The sequence below is a fragment of the Schistocerca piceifrons genome, chromosome 3 (genome assembly GCF_021461385.2).
Source record: "Schistocerca piceifrons isolate TAMUIC-IGC-003096 chromosome 3, iqSchPice1.1, whole genome shotgun sequence".
Classification (NCBI taxonomy): domain Eukaryota; kingdom Metazoa; phylum Arthropoda; class Insecta; order Orthoptera; family Acrididae; genus Schistocerca; species Schistocerca piceifrons.
Window position 1 is genome coordinate 827,423,139 of NC_060140.1, and position 19,966 is coordinate 827,443,104.

General features: G+C 40.6%; 1 protein-coding gene across 1 annotated transcript in view; it reads left to right on the top strand.

Annotated features, from left to right (window-relative positions):
* The first annotated feature begins 605 nt into the window (after positions 1 to 605).
* The window catches only part of LOC124788148 (eukaryotic translation initiation factor 3 subunit E), a 38,840-nt gene continuing 19,479 nt past the window's right edge, over positions 606 to 19,966 (top strand). The window contains exons 1-3 of the mRNA XM_047255295.1: positions 606 to 792; positions 874 to 990; positions 15,836 to 15,997. Coding sequence (XP_047111251.1) covers positions 703 to 792; positions 874 to 990; positions 15,836 to 15,997 — 369 coding nt within the window. The 5' untranslated portion in view covers positions 606 to 702. The remainder of the gene's footprint in view (positions 793 to 873; positions 991 to 15,835; positions 15,998 to 19,966) is intronic.

Sequence of the window (19,966 nt, forward strand, 5' to 3'; positions counted from 1 at the left end):
GCTAGAAATCTTAACGTTACTGCCAGCCGTTCATGAGGAGAAATTGCCATTCTCATGAAGTATTTTTTCTCATAATATGAGGGGTTACAAGCTTTAAGAGATAATTATAAGTTTCGACATCCATCCGCAAATAATTTCGACAGTCGTTAGGTTCGCCCTGCAACTCTCGCAGTAAATTTACGTGAGAAAACTGCTTTCGCTTTAGCAGCCACTGTCTACACCATTTTTACCGCTTTCTCTGTTTCCTGCGGTTGGTCTGAGTGTTTTTTGCAACATAAGTTGCGAACACAGACCACAACAAAACTTCCTCCATTTCTATATTTCAAAATAACTGAATTAAATTTTTGACGTTTACGGAGAGCGTAGTCGCTTGCCACTGATATTTCTTTTCTACACCGACAGATGGCGGGCGAGTAGTAGATTGGGGTTTGTGTCGTGTGAACACACCACATTTGCAGCGATCTTTTGCATGTACAGACATCTGTGCCGATGTCTGAGCAGACAGATCGTTGTGTGTGGACCGGGCTATACATGACGACTTTCTTGTTCTTGTCGCACGCCCCGCGTATAATATGAACGACACATTTGGAAGTTCTGCGATGTGCCATCTTTGACTTAGTAATGTCAAAGAAGTTCATCACGAGCTTAGGACGTGCACGTTGTGTTGTAGTGCAGAGTGTTGTGTATGTGTAGTTTTAGATAATGGCGAAGTTTGATTTGACGTCGACGTTAGGACAGTATTTGGATAGACATTTAGTTTTTCCATTGTTAGAATTTGTGTCAGCGAAACAGGTAACAGGAAGCAAATGTGTGAATGGGTGATACTTGTGCCATATGTAAGTATTGTCTTCAGGTTATGTTGTCCCTTTACAGATTTACGATGAAACGGAACTTTTACAAGGGAAGCTGGACATTCTCAGCAAGACAAATATGGTAGATTACGCGATAGACATACGAAAGCAGTTGTATCCGGATCAAGATGTGCCAGAGGTAATATGAATTTTCGATGCCCCCCTTGGTTGTGAACGCCACTGTTACGTTTTCGCCGTTCTTCTGAGTGTTTACATCACCACTGCAAGATCATCCATCAACTGCTCCGTGCGGCGCCAGTGTTTCTGTTCATACTTTATCATATTTGCAACCCTAGGCATTCTGTGTTGTTTCCAGAATTTATTCACTTAATGTTAATTCGAAATGTCCTTATACAACACCAGTTCTTACAAAGTGCAGCCTGTGGTTATTATCTAGGACAATGAACAATAATTGTCTTGCACATAACTATTGTCAGCCTTTCGAAAATACTATTTGTAATTTAATGAACTTGGAAGCTGCTCAGCACGCCGAGTCATGGTAATAAGTTAGCTGTTGGTGTGGTACGTAACACAGGTACTCTGAAAAACCCTAATACTTGCACACGAAATGAATGTTCCGAACATGAGATTAAATCTGCCACAGTTCACTGTGGAATTGTTTTGTGGCAAATATTAAAATATTCTGTATGCATTCCAACCAGTTGGAACACACAAGTGAGGTGTTTTGTGCAGGAAATCATAGACAAATAGGCTATGTTACTTGCATTGTGACATATTTAATCTCAATACATTTGTTGCAAAGTATGTTTGGCAGTTGGCCTACTTGTATATTGTGCGCAAACATCAACACTATGGTTTGGTCTTCAATGAGGATATTAAATGCATTGCAACCTTGTGTTAACTGTTTTAATCCTTAGCTCTGAGACTCTTAATTAGAAAACCATTCAAATGTTGGGTTGCACCATGATATGAGACCCCCTGAAATCTTGGTAGGGGTGACACTGATCTGTAGTGTGTCCTGAGTGTTAGGTGAGATTGCAAAGTGATAATTAGTTCAAGAGTTGACAAAGCGAACGAATGTGAATGCTAAATAAAGTTTCTGGTAACAGATTGACTGGTAGTGTATCCTAATGTTTACGTTGACATCATATTTAATTCTACCACAAAAAATAAACCTGTAAGATAAATTGAGAAAATGTGTGCTAGGTAATGAACACAACTCCACATATTTTGATGAATGTTGTGTAGCCTATGTATATTGTACATGAAGTTCAGAAAAAATTGTGGAATTACATGGAGTAAGTCAGTGTGATTTACTCTTCAAAACACTGTTCCAAATCAACTGTAAGTTAACAGGTGATTTCAGCTGAATGAACCAATACCAGATATTGGCTTTGTCTCATTAACATAATGATGATGTGGCAAGTGTTGTCATCAGTATGCAAACAGAATGAGAATGGAACACTGAGTCTGTATTAGTTTTTGGAATGTAGCTTGTGCCGACACACTGATCTGAAGCATGACCCGAAACACACGTTAGGTTGGAAGATAACAGTTTGATTGTGAGCAGTGAAGCCTATCAAGCGCTTCATTTAATCCAACTACTTTCGTTTGAGAGCATGGTGATATAAATAATTACCTTGACTGGCCATCTAAATTTGCATTTTCCGCTGTTCCCTTTGGAAAGTACATGGTTGATTTTCTTACGTACACAGTGCATACAACGGTCAATAGTGAATGGGGTGACTGATCGGCCATGTTTACACATTTGGCTCACTGCTCCTCAGGAAGAATTTACTAACATGTTCAGTATTATTTGTGCTGTTCCACCACCACACACTGACATACCCTGGACATTCTCAAATCTTCCAAATGACTGCACACTTGCATGGCTGATATAAAACATTGCAAGCACAGTTAAGTGCCACTCACCTTCAAAATATCATGAATAGTCTCATTGTCACACCAGCGGCTATCGCAACTATAAAAGGATGAAGTAAATGGTCATGAATTTCAGCAGAATTAATATTCACCCTTGTGAAAAACTTTACTGTGGCATGTTGTGCAGTGACAATGCACTCTTTTTCACTCTCTGTTGCAGTTCTTGAATGGTTGAAGACTGCAACATACCCAGATCGCACACTTCTCTCCAAACGCCTCTTCTCGTGTGAAGTGCAGACCTTGAACCCAACATGCATTTAGTAGTTGCTGATAAAAAAAATAATAATTTTTATTTATACCTTGCTTAGTTGCCAAAACTACTAATATAAATGGATCAGCAGTTTTACATGTGTGAGAGGTTCAAGCTTCTTACAACACACGAGGAAAGTTATGTGGAGGGAAGGATTGAGCTGGGTTTGCTGCATTTTCTCTGCATTCAGACTCTTCAACACAGAGAGAGAGAGAGAGAGAGAGAGAGAGAGGGTGCACCCCACTGTTGCACAGCATTTCATAACAAAGTTAGGGCCAACAGAGGTGTCTGATTCCACCCATCTGCATTGACCCGTAACATAATGGCGTGATGTATGTGATGTCATTATGGTGCGAAGTTTTTTGAGTTGGTTGTGTTTGTACATGTTGTGTTGGTATTTGATGGTGCCCTCTGGTGGTGGGTGTGCCGAGTTTAACTTGTGGTATTGGGTTCATTTGAGTTTTGGTTGTCATGCTAACGCAGTTTTGAATGTAGGTAGTTGGTGCGGTAACGTGGGTTGTGGAAGTGTGTTCAGTGAGTGATTAAGGTTAATTTTTGTTTACGTGTTTGTCGGTTTTCTTAGGTCCAATTAGTTTGGTGTTTGTTGTGCAGAAAGAAGTCTGATTTATTATTATTATTATTATTATTATTATTATTTATTTTTTTTTTTTTTTGGATATGACTGTGAAGTTCACAAGTATATCATTACATTTTGAGATGGGTGATGACATGATGTCTGTCGTGCAGTTTCTGTAGATGTTTGGTCTTATTGCTGAATGTTGTGTGTCAGGTTTGTGGGTTAGTGTGGCATTGCCGGTGTGTGTGCGTGCCTAGATGGTATTGCTGGCTTTTGTTGGCAAGTAATTTTTGTTTTGGTGCTAATTGTGATGTTTTGTGTGTTTATTTATGGTAGGTCGGTTGTGTTATAATTAGTGTAGTGAATATAGGGTATTTGGGTTTTTAAGTTGTGGGGATTTTGATTCCACTTTTTGGCGTTGTAAGTGTTTGTTTTTGGGCTGTGGTTGAGCTATATAGGTCAAGGGAAATGTAAGATCCCTGTGGTTTTGTTGGTGTAGCGGAATGCTGTAATTTAAATTTTTTTTATATATTATTTGTCTGCCATCTGCATTGACCTGTAACATAATGGTGTGGTGTGTGTGATGTCATAGGGCATATTTTGTCCCTGCCCTAAACCCCAATTTTCCAAGGTTGACCTGTTTAAATTTTTTTTTTTTTTTTTTTAGGTGCTATTGTGTCATTTTTATCTTTGTTCACAATCCTTGGTGTATCTGTCATCATTTTGTATACATGGGAAATAGCCATTCCACCATATTGAAGACACCATGAGTCAAAGCAGATGGGTGGAGTCGGATGCTTCTGTAATACCCAAAGTTTTTCACAAAGGAGAATGTTAATGCTGTTGAAATTCATGACCTAAGATGAAGATGGCCTTTCACTGTCAAGAGTGAAGCTTTACACATATAGCAACAATTACATAGAACAGATTCCTACAAACCACATGGAGGAAGCCCTGCAGAGAGGCACATTTAAAGTACATTTAAGGGTAAATTGAGTTATCGGACAAAGTGTTTCCTAAGACATAAAAAAAAACACACACAAACCTGAATTCCTGCACACACAACTCAAACGCACTGTCATGTTAAGGTGCTGAGGGCCAAGCATGGTGAGCAGTAGTCTCAGCTGGAGTGATTGGTGGGAGGGGGAGACATAGCAGAAGATTCTGTAATGGGGCCGGTGGGAATGTGCGCGGACAAGATGGTGTACTGTGAAGTTCACTTAAGGGGGAGGGGGGGCGACAAACTGTGTGCATGTGCACTATATGGATTGCAGGTGTGGGGGGAGGGGGGGTGAAGTAGGGGGAGAGAAGAGGATAAAGGCAGATGACGTGGAGTAGCAAAAGTTTGCAACTCTTCATGTGAGCTTCAATCTCTCTCATTTTAACTTCAATGTACTAGGAAACTTCTGGTAGAATGTAACGAATTTAGGGGTAAAGGAGACCACTCACCGAATAGCAGAAGCACTGAATCGTTTATAGGCATACACAAAAGAGAAAAAAAACTTGCTAGCTTTCTTGAGCCTGGGTACACACACACACACACACACAACCTGCTTAGTGCTGGTTGGATGCACAATGCCGTAACTGCTGTTCAAGGGGGTGGCGGGGCTTGTACCAAGGGGGGTGGCTAGAGAGAGAGAGAGAGAGAGAGAGAGAGGCGGGAAGTAGGAAGAGGGGTTGAGGGTGAGTAGCTAGCGGCTTGTAGGGAGGCAGCTAGTTTACTGGCTGGGAATGTGAGAATGAGTCATGGCATGTGTACGAGCTGGACATGCGATGCATTGTCTTGTACGCAGTGGGGGATGTGGAGACATGAGTTAGGAGGAGGTTATAGGACAGAGGAAGGAGAGACTGTTGGTTGGCGTGGATTAACGGAGGTTGAGGCCAGAAGGGCTATGAGAGCATACAATATGTTAGAGATAAATCCCATCTGCGTAATTCAGAAAAGCTGGTGATGGAGGGAGAGATACAGATGGCTCAAGTTCTCAAGCAGCCATTGAAATAGGGCATGTTGTGCCAATGGATGGTCATCTTTATTCTTTGCCTTTTTTGACAGTGGCCATTCATTCAGATGGGTACTTACATAAAAAAACTGTGCAGTAATTGCAGCAGAGTTAATATAGCCTCTGTTGTTGTAAGATAAACCTGTGACCAGACTGGAATAGCAAGTACTGTGCGGGTGGATTGGGCAGGTCTTGCAACTGGGTCTTCCACGGGGACATATCCCTGTGGCAATGGGTTAGGGATGGGCCGTGGTGTTTTGTAGATCAGATGACAAATCTGTGAGCTAGGTTTGGGGAGGGGGGGGGGGGTGGTGTCTGTCTGTGAAGGCTCTTGCCAGATTCTCAGCATACTGGGCAAGGGGGGTTCTCATCAACACAAATATGCCGTCCGGGGTAATTTCACTGAAAATCATCAGATTTTATCCAAAGTAGGTTGCATCATGGTTACAGATTTTAATGAAATTTAGTACAGTTAATGCCTGCACTAAAGTAAGTTTCTATTTCAGGTATTGAAATTTGAAACACCTAGAAGGCTGAGCTAGGCTCTCCCAAAGTAACTTCTTCCCCCCCCCCCCCCCCCCCCAAATAACATGCTATCATGTGAGACATCGCAGCTCCTATACTAAATCAGATACAGCGAAAAGGTTGGTCTCATTTGAAAGGTAACACCTCTCCCTTGCAGGAGAAAGCAAGGATATGTTGTTGCAATGGTTCATGGTTTGAAAGTAATACCTAAACAAACAGCTACACAAGTTAGTACATTTTTGAAGGTTTCCAATATTTTGTATCCCGTGTGAATTATTGTACTGAAACAATATTTGGTGTGTATAGAGAGGTGATAAGGCTGAATTCATAAAAAAAATTGTTTGTGTTACTTGCATGCACACATTGACATTTTTGATTATGAAAATTCTGAAATTGTCGAAAATCACTATTTGGGACCTCCCCAAATGCAGTGTGTGCAGGATCACAGTGTGCTGCAAATTGCTTCATTATGTAGCTTGTATCTAAATCTAATTACCCCCCAAATATCTTTGTGTTACTCCAATGCATAACTTTTTTACAGTACTCTTTAACAGCATGTATGTGTTGATAAGGGAAAGACTGAAGCGTCCGATCCTGCCAGTCTGCTTTGACCCACGACGTCACAAATATGGTGGAAACAACCATAAACCACGATTCCAATATGGCGCATATCAAGTTGTTACGTACACATTATGAGGAGGAAAAATACATCGAAAAACAAACACACACACATTCCACAAAAAGCCTAATGACACTAACGGGACAAACGCGGGAAATAGGGGGTTTTTGGGTGATGACAAACTAAATATAAACAAATTTAGACACCCACCTCCATACAAAACCACACAAAACGACGAAAAAAACCATCACAAAACTCCCCAAATACCACTAAATACAATATCATCTGGAATCGAACACTTCCCTTGATCTATATAGCTCAACAGCAGCTCCCGATCCCATAAATTGGGATCGAACACTTCCCTTGACCTGTTATCCTTAAGACATCTCCACATACACATCCCTGGTCCGAGACGCCGGAACTTTAAGTAAGCCTCATTTCTTCATGACATACTGAACACTTCACGACTTCATCCAAAAATCCGAATAGTTGAAGGAATTTTATTAGAGACAAAGCACTGTCCCCCATCATAGCCGACAACCGAAAACTGTTGACCCTGTCAGTCATATCCATACCTACCAAAGATATAAAAAAATCAGTTTACCAAAATTCACACACGACGCTACACTCGCAAACTAAACCGAAAACATCACCTAACACACCACCAGAGAGCACTACTGATCGCATCAAAACTACACCTACAAACATGCCACTCTCACAAACTAAATTCCGCGCCACCGTGACGTCACACACCACAACAGCCTTACGTCACGGGTCAAAGCCGAAGGGCGGGATCGAACGCTTCGGTAAATATTGTAAATACCACAGAATTTGACATAAGAGACTCATTATTCTGCAGCATATTCAACCTGAATTAGAAATAATGTTTCATATTCTGAGCACATCAATCATCATGTAAATAGAAAGTTACATAGGAAGCATATGCATTGAAGATCGGTGCCTTTCCTCACTTGGACTGCAGAAAGTTGTTAAACAACTGGAGTATTTCAATTTCAGTTGCCCTGTCCAGTGCATAAACACAATATTTGGTTTTAGAATGTTCCTGAGTTTCGCCCAGCTGACTTCATTGGTTAAAAAGTAAGCTTTAGCTGGTCCAGGTGGATGCAGATACTTCACCAAAACATCTCTGTCCTCTTCAGAACAGTCCATAACAAAGGCAAGGTACCACTTAGAATCGTAGACACAAATAACGTAAGAAGACGGCGTGATATCCTGCAATGATACTTCTTGGTATTGTACTGGAGACTGTTGTGCCTCTGCACTGTGTGTGAGATAACCCATATCATATCTTACGGAGCATGAAGTTCATTACATCTTAACAACATCATTTTAAGCAGGTATAAAATGGTGGTACTGTCTTGCGTTTGGAATTGTTCTGCACTGATAAAATCTTTCATTCAGTAGCATTGCACTGTTATTTTCAATGTCTTCTGAGGACACATAGCATAACTGAATACCCTTTATCTCTTGTGATCCAAATTCAAAAAGTGCTTGTGCAGTGAGGACTGGGTGGTGAAGTTCTTGAAGACTCCTCCTGGCAGCCAATCTTTTGACTGCCCCCCCCCCCCCCCCCCAACTCCATCACAGGCACTCTTCCCATGGCTAGTGGCAAAGAAGTGCCACTCAACATCAATTCCGCAGTCCTCAGAATGTAGTGTCAGATTTTTAAATTTTTCTGGTTTTTATATTGAGCTGATGCTCCATCTGAAAAGTAACGAATTTTTCCTAAGGGTGGTATTGCATCTTTTACATGGGGAATAAATGTTTTCTGATAATAATATCCTACAGCTGTTGAGTGAATGAGATAAATCACTTACTATGCACATTGTCTTTACAGTTGATGATGCTGATCCTGATTTTGATAGGATATACCATGGCCTGGTTGCTGCCAGTGAAATACTTGTGCTGCATCTTGTACAATAAATGAGTAATTCTCAGAAAATCTCCAATCACAGTACACTCTGTTGGGCCAAGTGTTTCTTTCAGTGAAGTTAGATAACATGATTGTTATTTTGCTATAAAATGATGACTTTTCAGCAATTCCAGTTTGTTGCAAAAATTGTACGTGAAATCAAGTATTTCCACCACTGATATCAATGTACACCAATCTGTTGTGATCCACTGCATATACTGGACATCTTCAGCCAAACAAAGTGCTTCTGATTCTGCAAGAAGAGCTGTAATATGTTGCACTCCAGGGCACTTATCACACTTTTATAACACACAGTCCTTGCTCTCTGTAGAGCAGACAATCTTCTCAAGTAAGTCTGTAGTTATCTTAATAAGCTTGGCAACATCTAACATCAGCTTCTTGTTCTGGTGATAAATGCGCACGCGCGTGCGCGCGCGCACACACACACACACACACACACACACACACACACACACACACACACACCATGGGTTCCATGAACATCTGCAAGTACACACCATTTGGGACACAACTCTGCAGATTTCAAGAAACCAATTTTATAAGTGGAAAACTTCTCTTTGAAGGCTGCATACAGCTCCTTCAAATTCAGTAAAACAAGGTGATTCTGCTTGTGTTCTTTAACACCACATTCCGATCAGACCGAAACAAAGCATTTCATCCCTGGACACAAACAACTGTACTCATCATCTTCACAAAATGTACAAACGGCATATTGTACAATATCACATAAAGACTTACATCCATGATGCGTCACATCAGGCAAGATTCCTTGTTTTACCTTCAGAGGCGTGGCCTTCCGAACCAAATACTATATATATCATTCTAACTGATAATTTTGTATTGGGGCATATGCAGAGGGTATATACTGGCAACTTACAATATCCTGTTGCAGTGCATGCTCTACAAAATGACATTAATGCCCTCGACACCTGTTTCACCACACGCACCATCTAGATTCTTCCCCCAGATAACAGTTTCTCAGAACTCTGCAGGTGGGAACTAGTACTACCTGTCCTTGGTTCTCGCCACCCATATGGCCTTAATTTACATTAATTTCTTCTGTCTCAGCTTTTCTTCACTGTAACAATTCTTTGCTTCACTCCGTTTTAGTTTTCTACATTTTCCATAGTCTTTCCCGTCTATTTTTCACCACCCCCTGCCCCTCCATTACGTACAATGCTCTTAGCTTCTCACTCTTATTAACTCGTGCACGATGTTTTAATAGTAATCTGTCTTCTGTATTACCCTGTCTTCCACCTTTTAGCTCTCCGGCTTTCAAATCTCTTCCGATGCAGTCCCCAACAATCATTCTTTCTTTCTCATCCTATACAGTAAGTCTCCCTTGACCCGCAGTTCTGGGAGACTTTCCCAAAATCCACCCCTTTTCCTAGACGTCTCTAGTTCTTTTCCTTCACTCTTCTTCCTTCCCCTTCAACTCTTCTACCAGGAGGAGGAGCCACTGGCTCCAAAAGCTTGCCAGTCACACCAGTCTTTTATATGTGTGTGCTGCCACTACTTTGTGAGTAGACTTTTTATCCATCCAATTATTTAATTTTATCAATAATTGATTGTTTTCGTTGTTATATTAAACCATATAAAGAAACTTTTTGCTTCCTGTTCTGTAGATATGACTTAAACCACTCATATTCTGTTCCATTTATACTGTAGAATTGTAATTTCTTTAACATAACGTCATGGTTCACGCAAACAAATGCTTTGGATAAGTCACAGAAAATTTCTGTTGGGGACATTTCACTATGTGAAGGTTCTACTATGTGGCAGGGAAATTGTTTATTGCTGTTTCAGTGGAACATCATTTTTGAAATCCAAACTGTGACGTACTAAGTATCCCATTACTGTTGAGATGGCTAACCACTCTTGAGTACATTACATTCTCGGCGATTTTTGAAAATGCTGTAAGCAAGGATACTGACCAGTAATTATTGACGTCTGTGGTGTCCCCTTTTTTGTGGAGAGGCTTGACAATGGCATATTTTAACCTGTATGGGAAAGTACCTTGAGTTAGTGATACATTACAGATGTGACTCAGAACATCAGCTGTAACTGCTCCACATTGTTTTAATATCTTGTTAGAAATGTTGTCTAATCCAACAGAAGATTTATTTATCAGAGATTTAGTGACTTTCCGTATTTCACAAGATGTTGTGAGATGAAAATTGATCTGACAAGGATTTCTCAAAACTGGCTCTTACATGTACTGCTTGGCTTGTTGTTTTGAACTTTTCCCACCAATTTTTTCACCCACACTTTAGAAATGGTTGTTAAATACATTAGCTACTTGTGTACTGTTGGTTAAGGTGGTCTCATTCTCTTTAATAGTGATACTACCTTCCCCAGTGGTTAATTTTCCTGTCTCTCTTCTGACATCATTCCGTAGTGATTTGATTTTATTGTCCAAGTTATTGATTCCATCTCTAATATACATATTTTTTGATTTTCTGACAACTTTTCTCAGTATGTTACAATAATTTCTATAGTGTAAAATTACTTCTGGGTCTTTACTAATTCTTGCTCTGTCATAATTTTTTTTTTCTTTCTGAAGACACTTTAATACCTTTAATAATACAAGGTTTCTTTGAAAACTTTGGCGTTACATTTAGTAATTTTTTGGGGCAACAATTTTCAAAAAGGTATATAAATTTATCAAGACACATGTTGCATTTATCATTGGCATTTGGCTCATTATATACATCTCCCCAATTATCGTTTAAGTGCTGTATAGATACCAGGTTGACCAGCCTTACACTTTTACTTCATGGTTTCTGAACTGCACACCATGATAAGTTTTGTAAGTTAATCAGTTGTGCATCGTGGTCTGAAAATCTATTTATCACAGGGAAAGCATGTGTTAGTTTTACTTCGTCTTGCTGCACAAGTACATTATCCGCGCAAAGTGGCCGCACGGTTTGAGGCGTCATGTCACAGACTGCATGGCCCCTCCCGCCAGAGGTTCGAGTCCTCGCACGGGTGTGTGTGTTGTTCTTAACATAGGTCAGTTTAAGTTAATTTAACTAGTGTGTAAGTCTAGGGACCGATGACCTAAGCAGTTTGATCCCTTAGGAATTCACACAAATTTGAATTTTTTGTTAGAGTGCTACTGTCTTGAGCTATACGTATAGGGAAATTGATCACTCATTCTAACTTATATGTCATTAATAATGCTCTAGTTTACTTTTCCTATCAGGATTGCTTAGAAAGTTTACATTGAAATCACCATTGATTAATAACTTCTTCTTTTCGTCTGACAGACAGCATAATAGGGAGTCAAACTTTTTTATGAATAGCTCCCAATCTCCTAATGCGGAGCTGTACACTGTTGCTAATATCTAGCTGTAGTTCACGTATACAAACTTCAAAGTGCTGAGCGACACAAAAGTTGCTTGCTTCTACAGTTTTGTACTTATAACCTTGTTTTGTGTAAATGGCAACTCCTCCTTTATCCGTGCTAGAACTGCACGTATAAGATGGTGTATTATACCCATTTATACTGACACTTTGTGTCCCCATGGTTATGTGGGGTTCAGGCAGACAAAGTATATCAATCTCATTCTTATTTTCGAGATCATCTAAACACACTAACAACTCATGTACTTTATTTTTTATTCCTCTGATATTTTGATGAAGTAAATTGATACTACTCTTAGTTTATCCCTATTTAGTGTACATGTAGCTTCTTTTATTCTATGTTTCTTGAATGTTGTCTGTCTGGACTTCGGCGTTAACCTAAACAATCTGTCTGCCTGGTCATATTAACCACAGGGATCATAGTAGAGAAGCTAACATATCTTTTCCCTTTCTAGTTTGGTGCAGGCCGTATGTAGTGTATCCTCACCTACCAATAGCATCAACTGGAACATCACTTATGTGAGATTTTGCCGGTGTCTGGAGCATCCTGTTCATCTCAGTGTTAACATGCCTTACAACAGTGTTAATACAGGGCTGATCATATTACTAAGACCTCCACCAACCCCACATTCGTGTGCCCAGTTTCTGCTCCTATTTTGTCCAGGTCGCTCCTGATACTACATCTTGGATTCATAGCCAGGCTGTTTGCTGCTCCCCCAACTATAATTACCTGATCTTCCTTCTCAAAGTCCTTCTGTCACCTGGCTAAGGTTAGCACTTGGTTTCACAAAACTTGTGACCTGGTACCCTGCACTTAATTTCTCCTGAAGCTGCTGACCTACACCCCTCCCACGAACGCTATCTAGAAGCAGGATTCTTATTTTCCTATTCTGACTTGATCCCAACCTGTCTTTTTAAGCTAATATTGTGCTGAACCCTTCAGTAGGTGCGCCTTTCGTACTTCCATGAGTGGGCGCGTTGCGGCCTTTACACTGCAATTAGTATTACATTTTTAACCTAAGGAAAAATAATCTTTATATAATCGCCAGTTGCATTTTATTGGAGAAAACATAACATTACATGGCTCAATAAAAATAATCTTTTATTTATTTGTTGCCTTCACAATTGTCTATCATTGTCATTGTAATTTATAACAAGCCGATATCCTATATTACCTTCATGGTTCTTTTAATTATATCACTTAATTGCACTGATTCACATGAAACGAAAGTAACAAGGGAACACATTATGAAATGGAGCATTCATAAACTCCCACTCCTGTTTAAGATTGTGAATAAATTAGTTAACTTCCGTCTGCAGCTCACTTTCACATTGCATACATTTTGTATCGATGACACTATGTTTATTGCATACATTTTCCTTGCATTTCATACATGCGGTTGTGGTTCTGTGTTTTTTTTTTCCCCACATATGTAACAAATTCCAGGTTTTGTTGGCTTCTTGGTCTTCTCTTCCTCGTGCCTATACTTGGTGAAGAAGGCGTGAATATAGTTGGGAAGTGTCTCAAGTAATGTTCGTTGATTCAAATGTTCTTCCATTAGGTCCAGAGCAAGATGTTACAAAAAAATTCGTCTTCTTTCTTTATTATCAGGATTGTTGAATTTGAAAATAATGTTTGCATTTATCCCACCAATGTCTAGATATCTGTTGAAAACTGCAAGTGGCCATCGTCGCGTTATTCTGGAAGTACTGTAGGATGAGCACATCTGATCTACAGTGTGTACTCCTCCTTCGGTAGCATTGTAGTCCAAATTCACTCTCGATTTCTTAGTCTCTTGAGCTATTTCATTTGTGCTGTGCATTGTCGATAAAAAAATAGACCATACAAAAATTGTCGTGAAAACCAAAGAGACATACTGGACTTCCCAGGTATTATTTGCTTGGAATTCTTGAGGTATTTCTTCTTATTTTTTTCGTTGTTTCCAAGAAAGTCAAACCTTTACCGAGGAGATTTTCGGCCACAGGGTAGCCAATTGTCAGTCGTAAGATCTCTGTTGGTTTTCTCAGTTGGTGTCACCAATCCAGATGGTGTCACTAATCTTTGTACAATGTCACTTGTTAGACTTCAGGTAGGGTCCTGGCATCAGCTTGCCACAGTAAATTTCAAAGTGTAGGGTGTAAAATCACACAGGTCATAAATCTTGATACCATATTTTGCAGGCTTATTAGAGATATACTGAACAAATCCGCAGCGTCCTCTGGAAGGGTGCAACATCTCGTCAATAGTTACAAACTCGCTGGCATTGTAGTGAGCAAGGAAGTTGATGACAAACAAGTCCCGAATAGGTGCTATTTTGTCACTTTGGTGGTGGTGGTGGTGGTGGTGGTGGTGGTGGTGGTGGTGGTGGTTCCCCCCTCCCGAGTAGCCAGGTTGTCGAACCTAAGAGTTTGAAGCAGAAAGCGAAAGTGCTTATAGCTGAAGAGAGCTTGTAAAATAATCATTCCTGTACCATATGCATCCCACAGTTCACAGTAATCCGTGTGTCCTCCTTTCTTTACACCTATTAGATATAATGCACCTAAAAGAGCTTTTATCTCTGGTTTTGTGATGTCTCTGCAGTCGTTCTCTCAAATATTGAACTTTAGCTCTTTTACTATTCTAGATGTATCGGTTTGTATTTTCCACATTGTTGTCAATCTTCCCATCAGTAATAAGTAGGTAAAATGCATCAATTTCTTTTTCGGTAATTTCAGCAGTTGTTTTTGGACCTGGCCTGCTCTCAGCCTTGGTTTTAGGAGAAGAATTAAGCGGTTGACTTATCCAGGTAGTTTCTTTATCTTTTCCTACATAAAATCGGTAATCATCTGTTTTCTCTTCTCTTCAACCAAATGGTCATCTGTTTCCTCTGTTGATTGTTCAAAGTCATCACTGTGGTTTTCTTCTTCAATAACTTCCTCTTTTGACTCAGATTCACACGAATCTGACAATTCTTGTAATTCTACATCTGACAATTCTCGCAATACTTTCTCATAATCTTCAGGACGTACAGTTAAGACGGTGCCTGTCAAATCCCTTCTTTTTCTCCATTTCCACGTGCAACCAAACTGCTGAAATCATGAATCATACAGATGTACTAAGTGGTGACACCTGTTGAGAATAACAAATACGTATATGGACTTGGGCACAACTGTAACGCTATCTGTGATACTAACAGAAAACTAAATCTTGTGGCTAACTGCCACAGGCACACCCATCGAAGGATTAAATCTACTTTCAACTACATCTGGAGTGATGTCCAGTAACCCTGATTATAATACACACATCATTGGCAGAGAGAGCAATTCCCACTTCTAGAACATACAATGATATATCTTTAATTTTTTTATTTTTATAATTGTGTTACATACAAATAAAATTAAATCTGTCATTGATTTGGATATGGTTGTGAATACCACTGTTGTTTATTAGGTGTAATTTTATTTGAGTTTGTACAGCTCTAACTTCTGTCACTGCCAGAGGGACAAACTTTGTATCAACAAAAGCAGTCTGTGTACCACTTGTGTTGCTTACAAATGCAAAGTGTTGTCAGGGGTGGAAATCATGTAAACTGCTGGGAAGAACTAACCTTGTGCCTGCCAAGATATGAACCCTAAATGAATTTGTAGTGTGACACCTACTTGCTGAGCTGCCAAGTATCTTGTTCATGCAACTCCTATTTTTGATGCACTCCTGTAGCATGAAATCTGTCATTATCGGGTATTATTTCCATTATTTCTATGAATATAATTGTCATTAAGTGTGGTTGTAATTGAATGTTATTTCATTGCAGTCCCTGAAACAGAAGAGAGCAGAGGTCGTTACACAGCTAGCAGTGATTCAGAAAGATGTGGCAGCGGTCCTGGAGATTATATCAAATGATGATGTAATGAACAAGATGGAGAATATTAGAGATCCCGAGGCATTTGTACAGAACCTCATCAAAGAACATAATGTGAGTGTTATTACTTGATTGCCAATGGTATTAATTCCTTTTTCTCCCCTCTTTCTCTCTAAGAAACTGAACAGCTTGAAACTGTTAGGATTCTTTTGGGGAAATGAATAATCCTTTACTCTATATATACCATCAGACTGTAACTGTTGGATGACTGGTGATTTGCAATTCAACCAAGATGAACATCACCACACTTTGTGTCCACATGCCTCTTTATTTTTCTTACCGCCCTTATGCAACTTTCCATGAATTATTAAATACCAATTAACATTTCTCCAACCAGTTAGTTCCCTAGGAGGAATCAACAAAGGGTGGTTTGCTGGGAACATATATCCTTTGTTCTTAGCATCCATTCACTGAAAAGCATGCTGACTAGCACTCAACTTTCTTCCCTCACTTCGTTTATTCCATAGTTCCCCATTGTAACAAGAGGATATGACCAGATTCTTTCAGTAAAAGTTTTGTAGATGTTGCTTGTTTTGGTCTGCAACAGATCACAGCATAGAAGTATTATATAGGGTTTCTCACAATTCCTATTACAGGCTTCTAGGGGTTGCAAGAAGACTCGCTAGATAGAGTTTTGATAAGGAACCCATGTCCATAAATACACTCTTGGAAAATGAGAAACGAACACTGACACAAGTGAATAAGATCCACCATACTTGCACTGGACACTAAGAGAAGTCAGTGCATGCGATGATCAAACGCATAGAACTGCGGACACACCAGGAACCGTGGTATCTGGAATGTTGCTAGCTGCACAGCAGTTGGTCACCGCCAGAGCCAGTGGCAGCCGGTTTGCCGTGGCATATGGAGCTGCATCTGTGTCTGCAACATTGTTAGCATGCCGCGAAAGAGTGTATGTGATCCATTTGTGCAACCATTTTTATAATTGTTACATACAAATAAAATTAAAGCTGTCATTGATTTGGATATGGTTGTGAATACCATTGTTGTTTATTAGGTGTTATTTTATTTGAGTTTATTGTGCAACTGACAGATTTTGAGCGAGGGGGGTGTAGTGGGCTAGTTGGAGGCCAGATAGACGTACTGTGGAATTGCGCAACACATGGGTGTGAGGCCTCCACAGTGTCTAGATGTTGTTGTCAGTGATCAGCAGAAAATCCACATCCCCATTGACCTAGGTCTGGACAGCAGCGGCGCACAGATGCACGCCAAGACTATTGCATCCTATGAAGTGCTGTACTAGACTGTGCCGTCACTTCACAGCAACTTAGGGACACCATTGCTCCAGGGATGTAAGTGAGAATTATTCAGAACCGTCTCCATGAAGCAGAGCTACGGTCCTGCATGCCTTTAGGGGTGCCTTCCACTCACGCTGCTATGTCGTACAGCCCCACTCCAGTAGTGTCATGATAGGTGTTTATGGAAGGACGAATGGAGACGTGACGCCTTCAGTGATGAGGGTTGCTTCTACCTTGGTGCCAATGTTGGTCGTACATGTTTGTGGCGTTGTGCAGGTGAGCACCAAAATCAGGATTGTATGTGACTGAGGTGCAAAGAGCCAACACCCGGCTGGCATCATGGCGTGGGGAGCAATATCTTACACTGGCTGTTCTCCCCTGGTGATTGTCGAGGGAACATTGAAAGTCCACTGTACATTCAAACCATCATCCAACCCATCACATTACTGTTCATGGACCAGTATAATAATAATAATAATAATAATAATAATAATAATAATAATAATAATAATGGCATGTGACGAGGGCCTCCCGTCTGGTAGACCGCTCGCCTGGTGCAAGTCTTTTGATTTGACGCCACTTCAGCGACTTGCGCGTCTATAGGGATGAAATGATGATGATTAGGACAACACAACACCCAGTCCCTGAGCGGATAAAATCTCCAACCCAGCCGGGAATCGAACCCAGGCCCTTAGGATTGACAGTCTGTCGCGCTGACCACTCAGCTACCGGGGGCGGACCATGGACCAATGAGGTGATGTGCTTTCCCAACACGTCCACATGTATCCTGTGCCACCCAACGTTCTCTTTAAGGTGTATGTCCACTACCCTGGCCAGCACAGTCCGCGGATCCGTCCCCCATTGTGCATATTTGGGACAGGAAGAAACGTCATCTTGCATGGTCTGCACATCTGTCACGAACACTGGCCCCACTGGGGCACTAGGTGGAAATTGCCTGGCAGGCCATTCCACAAGACAATATTCAGCACCTCTATGACCATCTCCATGGGAGAATTGCAGCCTGCATTGCTGCAAAAGGAGGATATACATGGTACTAGTGCTGACACTGTGCACACTGTGTTGACTGTACTCACGTGCATATGGCTCTGTATGTGTGATTGTGTGTTTTACATGGCCTGAAGAATGCATCAATAAAATTTCCCGCTGCTGGGGTGACAAATACATGGTGTTCGTTTTCTGGGAGTGTATGCTGTTTGAATGTAAAATAATTTTGAAGGCCAAATCACTTTCAAATGTGCCATTTCACGGTACATATAGATATTGAGAAATGTGTGCCATAGACTGTTCCTGTTGTAATTATGACATCGGGCACCTTTTCATCCAGCCGCAGCAACAGTGCGAGAAACCTGTGTTTGCAACTAGGAGGGTTCTCCGTGGACGTGCCACACTCTCCGCTTTGAAGAGAACATCCTTTGTTACGTAGAAGAGAACCCGACGACGAGTAATCAAAACATTACTCGTGCCACGGACTCCTGTAGACCAGGCATATGAGAACTTATTGGCTCCGCTGTATGCATACTGAGAAGTGGGAGATTTGAAAGTTGTCTGTTCTGCAAACTTATTGCACATCCAAATGGTACATTTCCAGATGTGGGTTCCTATCAAAACTTTATCCAGTGATTCCCTTTGAAACCCTTAGAAGCATGTTAATAGGAACTGTGAAACACTTTGTATTTTATGTTATGGACCTTGAAAGAGAGGTATTTCATTACTTTCCTTCAACCCTAGAACTGACTTACCTATAGTTTAATGTGAGCTCTGAACCATGTTGCGACTTTGCACTTCTAATGCTAGCAAAGCTTTACCAGAGGTGAAAGAAGTAATAGAAAAAATAATTGTCTCAAACCCCTGGTATTTGAGTTTCTAATCTGAGTCGAAACAAGGCCCCGGGAGTAGACAACTTTCCATTAGAACTACTGATGGCCTCGGGAGAGCCAGTCATGACAAAACTCTACCATCTGGTGAGCACGATGTATGAGACAGGCGAAATACCCTCGACTTCAAGAAGAATATAATAATTCCAATCCCAAAGAAAGCAGGTGTTGACAGGTGTGAAAATTACCGAACTATCAGTTTAATAAGTCACAGCTGCAAAATACTAACGCACATTCTTTACAGACGAATGGAAAAACTGGTAGAAGCCGACCTCGGGAAAGATCAGTTTGGATTCCGTAGAAATGCTGGAACACGTGAGGCAATACTGACCTTACGACTTACCTTAGAAGGAAGATTAAGGAAAGGCAAACCTATGTTTCTAGTATTTGTAGACTTAGAGAAAGATTTTTGACAATGTTGACTGGAATACTCTCTTTCAAATTCTAAAGGTGGCAGGGGTAAAATACAGGGAGCGAAAGGCTATTTACAATTTGTACAGAAACCAGATGGCAGTTATAAGAGTCGAGAGGCATGAAAGGGAAGCAGTGGTTGGGAAAGGAGTGAGACAGGGTTGTAGCCTTTCCCCGATGTTATTCAATCTGTATATTGAGCAAGCAGTAAAGGAAACAAAAGAAAAATTCGGAGTAGGTATTAAAATTCATGGAGAAGAAGTAAAAACTTTGAGGTTCGCCAATGACATTGTAATTCTGTCAGAGACAGCAAAGGACGTGGAAGAGCAGTTGAACGGAATGGACAGTGTCTTGAAAGGAGGATATAAGATGAACATCAACAAAAGCAAAACGAGTATAATGGAATGTAGTCGAATTAAGTCGGGTGATGCTGAGGGAATTAGATTAGGAAATGAGAC